This window comes from Cystoisospora suis (assembly GCF_002600585.1).
Source record: "Cystoisospora suis strain Wien I chromosome Unknown contig_5207, whole genome shotgun sequence".
Lineage (NCBI taxonomy): Eukaryota > Apicomplexa > Conoidasida > Eucoccidiorida > Sarcocystidae > Cystoisospora > Cystoisospora suis.
In genome coordinates, this window is record NW_027157998.1 from 1 (window position 1) to 7,929 (window position 7,929).

At 51.6% G+C, this 7,929-nt stretch overlaps 1 protein-coding gene across 1 annotated transcript; it reads right to left on the minus strand.

Annotated features, from left to right (window-relative positions):
• Nucleotides 1-37: 37 nt before the first annotated feature.
• On the minus strand, nucleotides 38-5,339 carry CSUI_008980 (rhoptry kinase family protein rop32). The gene has a single exon (XM_068069099.1). It carries the CDS (start codon nucleotides 4,624-4,626, stop codon nucleotides 376-378), a length of 4,251 nt encoding a protein of 1,416 aa, XP_067918924.1. The 5' UTR covers nucleotides 4,627-5,339; the 3' UTR covers nucleotides 38-375.
• Between the last annotated feature and the right edge of the window lie 2,590 nt (nucleotides 5,340-7,929).

Consider the following 7,929-nt stretch of genomic DNA (forward strand, 5'->3'; position numbering starts at 1 on the left):
CGTCATTCTCGTTCTCAAACTGCCTCGGCTTCTATCCCACCCCCCCCTCCCTCTCTTCTCTATCAGCCCTTCAAACACGACTAACGATGACCTTGTACGTAAGTGAAACGGTACACACAACTACAGACCACTCTGGTACATCATTAGTTATTTTATTTCAGTTCTTTTCTCTGCTTTCCATCCGTTCAGACACGCTCACACCTCGGAGATTTCTCAGGAGCCATTTTCTTCTTGTTCTTCTCCCGCTTCAAACCAGAAGCCTCAGGTGATAGCCACGGTCATGAATGAATGATAGCCGTTACACCTTATCATCTCACCTAACCGGACAGCGGCGACTGTCTTCTTTTTCTTCTTCTATCATCCGTCTTCCTCCTCTCACTCGTGTTCCTTCTCTTCTTTCTCCCTTTCTTCGGAGCTTCTTCCTTTCTTCATGCTTTGCCGAGACTCCCTTCCCTTGATGACTTCTTCCTTTCTCTCTCTCTCCTCTTCATGCTCGATCAATCGATCTTTCTTTCTCCCTCTACGTCCGTGATCGTCCCTACGACTCCCCCTCCTCCATCGATCAGACCCTCGTCGGCCCCGAGCACCTCCGCGCTGGAAGCCTCCCCTTCTCCCTCTCTTGTGAGGAGGGGCACGAGAAAAGGAAGCAGAGCTCGGCTCGTCCGACAGGGAGAGGTCGTGCATCGGACGTCGATTGTGTTGCTGTTGCAGTTCTAGATCATTCTGATGGGCACGTTTTCCAGGGGAACGGTTCGCATTGTCACTAGTACTACTACTACTGCTCGTGATCGCCCCCATGGTCGATGCTTGACTCGGTTCTGTATGTTGTTTGAGGAGATTTCCTTGCAAGAAAGATGGATCAGCTACAAGAGGGGACGTGAAGACTATATCAAGAGGAAGCCACCGTTTAGGTGCTTCATAAGCGAGCAATCCCTCGACAAGTTGCTTCAAATCCGGATGGCTTATATCTCCCTCAGGACATGTACTGAGGTCTAATCTTCCATGATGGCGTCGATGTAGTTCACTCAGGTACCTCGCGACCGCCAGTTGGCTCATCTTCTCAACCGTTGAAGGAACACGGAAAGGGATCTCTCCACACCACAATTGAAGAAGAGACACCCCGAGACCCCAGGAATCGACTGACATACTTGGATAGAAGGGAGGCGTTGTCTTCTTCTTATTCTTGTCCTTCTCCTCGTCGTTCTCTTTCGGATTCTTGAAGGACGAGGAAAATGCTGGGGGTAGCCAACAGGAGAGTTGTTCTGGACTTAGAGTCGCCAGAGATGCTCCTCCACCCCCACTTGATGAGGCGCATGCATTTTCCATGCTTTGTTCCCCTTCGGTGATCTTTTCAGCTGTTGAGAAATCAGCGAGGAAGAGATACCCATCACGATCGACTAAGAAATGTCCTAGCTTTAGGTCCATATGAACGACCCCCCTTGCATGCAATCGCGCGACGACATAAACCATCTGTCGAGCTAATTCAAGTTTCACGTCGACAGGTAGATCATAATTTTCGACGAGATCCTTCACACTTGCTTGAGCTAAAGGATATAAACCAGCTACATTTGTAATGTATTGATCACCACGTAATAAACTTAACATAGGCAACATCGCGATTTCACCCACAGCCACGGGTAGAGCAATTCTCTCTTTAGTAAAGAGATCTCGTGGCTGTTCATTCATCGTCGCTGATAGAAGAATCTTCCCTGCAAACTTCTCTTGTGCTTCACATTCATTACACACCTCCTCGGAAAATCTCTCCCACGCTTCGAGATCACGACTCGCTGGAGACACCTTGGAGCTTAATGAAAGACTCGTCTTTCCTAGTGAGGAACTACTGAAGGCAGTAGTATCTTCTTCAGGGCTTCTTCTTCGCCTCAACGAAATTAAAGGCGTTCCAGAAGAGGAAGAAGATGATGGGGAATCATCATCACTGTTCACAAGTCCAGCAGAAGAAGGGGAAGACAACTGCTGTTGTTCTCCTCCTCCTACTATTGTCACATTGAAATCTTGAAGATGCTTCATGCGTAGGCGTAGAGCCCATCTTCGGATACCTTCCCACACTTCAAAGATGAGAGCTTCTTCGCCTGCTTGAATGAACCGTCCACGCGTCAGGACCTTTGGTTCGAAGCTATGACCATGACGTGGCTGGAATGTAAAGCGCGTGCCGTAGGGGAATCGTGATTCGAACATCTCGGCTGTAGTGCCAGCAGCACGTCTTAAGGCTAGTTCACTTGTCTCCACAGGTGTCTGTTCACGAGAACCTCCTGCTAATTCACGTGCAGCTGAAGCAATTCTTCTTTGTGCACTTACATCCTGTTTCAACATATCTGGATCAGGAAAGAGTAAGCCACGTAGGGGCCATGACCCCGGTGGAACAACGATAGGGGGCCCTGGAAGTAGCCAGTTATGTCCCCCAGAGCGATACCCGAATTCTTCGTCAAATTCATCATAGATTTCTTCTTCCTCCATACGACGCCGATGTTCTCTTTCTTCTTCTTCTCTCCGACGTCTCTTCTCCAGCTTGGCGGTATCTTCAGCATCCTTCTCAGCACGACGTTCGTGACGACGACGTCGTCTACGGGGGGAAGATGATGAGGATGCTACGACTGGAGAAAAATCTCCTTCTCCACCTCCGAGAGTCTTGAGTGGAGGCAGCAGATCACCCTCATCACTTGGTGAGAGACCTTTTTCTAAATCCCCCTTCATTTCACGACTCAGTCGACCCTTCTCACTTGCTCTTCTCAGGCCCTCCCTGTCGACAGTCTCTCCACGAGCTAACTTCTTCCATAGCTCTAGAGAACTGAAGCTCTCTTGGTCACTAGTGTCCTTTGACTGTGGCGACGCTTCTCCTGCTACTAGGACCGCCGCGTCGCCGACTCCTGGTGTGGCAGATTGAGAAAGATCTCCATCGACAGTCTTCTTATTGATATCATCAACCACCAGTGGATCTACAATGGAGAGAGAAGTCGTTGTCTCTTCTGTGGATTCTTTACTAGGAGGACTTCCCCCTTTCTTTGAACTCTTCTTATGCTGTTTACTACTACCTCCACCACGAGAAGATTGCTTACTTCGTGATGATTGATACGACGATTTCCGAGAGGCTCCCCCCCGAGAACTTCTGCTCGGTATCTTGTCAAGAGGGCCTCCTCGTGAGGAGACACCGTCGTTGCTCTGAAGAAGACTGTCGATGGCAGTAGCTTCGAGACTTGTCGAGAAGTCTTCAGCAAGGGAAAGAGGAGCTCCCCTGGCTTCCTCTGTTGTATCCAGAGATTTCATAAGAGAATCACTGCTAGGGTCTGACAGAGGTTTGTCACTAGTTAAGCTTCCCTCTGCAACTGAATCTGTAGAAACTTTAGGACCAAGGATGCTAGAGAGATCAAAGGATTCCTCGTTGAAATCCCCTTCTGTCGAGCTTGCTTCTGGGAGTGCTTTGTTCGTGGCATTCCCTTCACCTTTCTCTGCACTTGTGCGAGAAGAATGACGTCTCCTACTGTCGTCATCTTTCTTGGACTCTTTATTATCTTTCTTTGAGCTTTTGCCTCTCTTCGAATTGCGTCTCGAAAGTCTTGAAGAACGTCTTTTCGTCTTCCCTCCTTCACTTTCTGTTGTCGAGGCGCTGTCCGCGTCTGTAGTCGTCGATTCACCGTCAGTAGAGAAAACAGATAGTTCATCTCCTAGACCCCCTTCCTTGCTTTCGTCCTTTCCTTCTTTCCGACTCGTACTGGTGCCTTTCTTTGCATCCTTCTTGCTCTTGCTCTTCTTGCGATCACCCTTTCCTTTAGACGTACTGCCTCGACGCTTACTTTCTTTTCCTTCGTCTTTCTTGTAATCATCTTCACCCTTGCTACTACCCTCCTCCTTTACTTTACCATCTTCACTTTCTTTACTCTCGTCCTTCTTGTTCTTGCCCCCTACCTTGCTGGTTGAACGGCGTTTAGCGTCACCCCCTGAGTGAGAGGCTTTTCTTGAAGATCTCTTTCGCCATGCCTCACGCTCACCACGCGGGGTAGCAGCAGCTGATCCCCCTTCGTCTGTTCCGGACGAGGACTTTTTCTTTGATTTCTTACGTTCACCCCCAGTAGCACCCTCTCCCTTTTCTAGGTCCTTGTCGGATGTTGACTCTTCACTCTTCGACGCATCACGGCTGGCTCGTGTGCTTGCCCGACGGGAAGGCTTATTTGCTGATCTCCGAACACTCCTTTTCCTGGCGTTTTTCGCAGTATCGTCACCTGAGGAGGAGGCAGAGGAGTCTTCGGCCGACACAGACTGGTCTTCCGAATCCTTACCGCCCTTGCTTTGTCGCTTACTCCGACGCCGGCTAGGCTTACGAGATTCCCTTCGTTTACTCGAGCCTTCTGCCGCGTCGGCTGAAGTTGATTCACTGGCCTTGCTCCCTACCTCATCATCTGCGCGTACACCGAGGGCTAAAGAAAACGAATTATGACCAGAAGACTCCGACGGCGAGAAAATCATGAAATTCAACCACAGGCATGCGACCACGGCACACCATATGCTAATAAGGCTCCCATGACGCCGACGGTTGTTTGGTGCTGCCGCCATCCTCGTACCTGTAGGAGGCAACCCACCATGAGAAGACGCTCCCGTCCTGGACACCGCCATCGTAGTGCAAGTGTCCTCCCGAAACAACAAAAAATACTTTAGATTTGGACGTCTACACCTCGACGGGACCAAGAATCCAAAACTTTTACAGAACTGAATACATGTCTGAAGTCTAGGTCTCCTACCACCTCCTCTTCCACGGCACGACTACCGCCGTGCCTGCCGTGCCGCCCCGTCCTCGACGGACGATGCGTAAAACGTATAAATGCGACACTGATTCTGATACAGATACATAAAAATGCCTGCGGCGCTCAGAAACCAGAGCAGGGAGATTAATAATGAACCTTCAGCCAATCGGTCCAAGACACAACCATTACCCAGCCGGCCTTCTCCCCCCGCTCCTTCAAAAGAACGCCGAGGAACCGTGAACAGAGAAGAGGGGCAAAGGAGAGAATCGGAGGCGAAAATATCCCTCCTCCTCTCTTGTTCAAATGAAAAGTCTACAATGCACTGCAGCCGTCACGGATCACACCACAAACCCCAATCCGTGAAAGCAAGTGAAATCTTCACCCATGAAATAAATGCGTGCTTTGGGATCACACCACTCCATCGGCGGCATCTCCTCTCTCCCCCGACGTCGCCGGCCGTCCGTTCCGGCACCGGCGTACGCCACTCTCCGACTACCGCAGCTACGCCTCGTACTACTAGTACTACTACTGCCACAAGTACTACGACCCTAGGGACCCAAACACAGTCGCCGCGTTCCGATCCCGGGGCCCGAGGACCTGGAAGCTCCTCTCGCCGGTCGGAAGGGGACGGGGAGTCGCTCCGTTTCGCACCATTGCTGGAGGTGTAGATAAAAGGTGTTGGCGCCCTGCTACGACGAGATAGCTGTAGGATCCGGCTGCTCGTATCCGGTGGCCCGCCGACCCACTCGGGGTGGAAAAGCTAAGAATTCCAGCTAGGAAGATAGTGCCTGGGCAGCGTCGGCTTCCGCAACGCGTCGAAGACCACTGCCGTTCAACACGATCTCGGGAACCTGCCTCCTAATGCCCTTCGAAAAGAACAGCAAAAAAGAGCGTCCTCCTGTGTGGGTCCACGCTGTTTCACTAGGAAAACACCTCCACTCACTGTCACCCGTCTTCTACAGCCCGCTTATTATAGACAATGCACGGACGTGGAAAACCTCTGTAGTGTATGCAACAAACAGCGCGGCCGCCCCTTTTCTGGTTCATACAACAGCAACCCAGAGAGGTGCGTGCCTTTCAAAGGCCGGAAATTCCTTCAGGAAAGATTCCCTGTCACACGGAGTATTCCTATGTCCTGGGACGGCTTGTCGTCCTGGGGGGGACGGCGGGCGGACTTATCAGAAGTTGGCGAGAGCCGCAGCACGTGCCTGAGAACGAAGGCGTTGCTCGCTCTTCGTATGTCGCGTGTGTAAGGCGTGTGGTGTTCTTGAAATGGCATAGGGTGGTTCTCTCGGACAAGATGGACAGCGCACCTCCCATGCGGCTGTAAAGAAGCGACAAATACATAATCAGCGGGGACAAGAGTGTCAACTTCCGGTGACTCTGTCCAGCACCGTACTCGCCAAGAACTGGAAGAAGCGTACCACTCCCCAGAGGAGGATCCACCGGGGTCCGAACGTCTTCTGGATGGAGTGATTGCTGGCAAGGACCCCCAACAGATACAGACTTGCGTCCGATTGGGCTTCATGCGCGCGTGTGCGGGTCGCCTGCCCGTTAATGAGTGTTGTCACCTCAGTTGCTGCTGTACTGTACCTGGTGGATCCTTCTCTCCGCATTTGGAGTGCTACCCGCTCTGCAGGCGGATGCACTAAGTTTGCCATGTTAGCAGCGGTTGTGGCAAGGCACTTCTCCAGCCGGTGTGCTGTGGACAAAAAGCACAGGAGAGGTCACGTGGTCGTGAAATGATAAACGGTTCGGGATGAGCTAGCCAGGAACCAAGGTCCCAAGTTGTGTGGCGGGGCGAGGTGTTGATTTAAGGGCCTGTGCCATTCTGTAGTCAGGACGTCCCGACTGGAAACCTCGGTAGGCTCAGACAAGCAAACGGCCGCAGCTCTTTGGAGGAAGCAGAGGATGCTCTTTACAAGCACAAACTTTGTTTTAGCACGAGGTATGTCTTCTTATTCACGCGCTGCTAGAGAACAAGCAACTACACTACCATGGCATATTCTTCAGATTTAGAACGAAGAGGGTTCGGTCGCCGACTACTCCCTACTTCCCTCTTTACAGCCATTTGCTCTTCCCTGGTTGTCTGTTGGCACTTCGTCTGCGCCTTCGCTTTTCTTTTTTTCCCCAGACTGTTCGGCAACGACAGCAGTGGCAGAGTCGGGAAGAAACTGGGAGAAGGCAGGCGATACCCTGACTACGGTTTCCCACACTCTGGCTTTCCTCCTGCAAGTAGACCGTGAATTTCCTTTGTGCAGCACCTGTAGGTCTCTCTCAAGATGTATCCAGCCGCGCCACTGGCTCTGGACCCCACATAGAACTTTAAGATGCAGAAAGCGACTAGTCACGAATGCCTGCCTTTCCCTCGACATTTCAGAGAGCGGTTTTCTTGGGCCGGACATAAGACAAAACCATCCGTATTGAGGTGGAGGCTAGAAACGAAGACCGCAGAAAGAGACAGCACCCAGCGGGGACCGGGTTCCGAAGCGGCCGGGTGTCCCGGGGTCTGAAGCTGTAAGTGGATCTTTATGGAGACGTTTTTTGAGATGCTGACTTTCCGGCTAACCATCCTGTCCCTTCTCGACACACTCGAGACCCCAAGTGCAGGGCTTTGTTGGACTTCAGTGAGGAAGCTAAGGAAGCAGGGAGAGCCTGGCTGAGGTAAACAGATCAGCCATCTGCTAGTGAAGCAAGCCCTACCAACAATGTGTCGGTTGGACACTTAGTAGAGGACTCTATACCCAAGGAAAAGCGACAATGTATTGGCAGCTTTTGTTCAGTCGTTCTGAAGTATCATTCTTGGACGGGTTCATCTCTCGCCCTCGCACCGACCATGTGAAATACACCTGCGGCAACGTCTTTATTTAGAGTAGTACCTTTGTGGAATGCACACACCAGCGGCAACGTAGATCTCTTCCTCGCCCCACGTGTCCCCTCAACAGTACGCACGTCTAGGCCTGGGAGGCCGTGACTTACAGACGGGACGGAATCGCCGCAGTTTTTCACCAGGGAACTGTTCCCGTAGTTCCATAGGGCTAGTTCGCATGCGGAATTCTTGTTGCTCAGGCCACAGAGACAATCACGAGTCTGGGGTTAACCCCGAGTCGCGTCGCGTCTCGGCACAGATGCTCACTAGTTCAGCACCGTCTGTACCAGAAGGCCTTTACTCTGT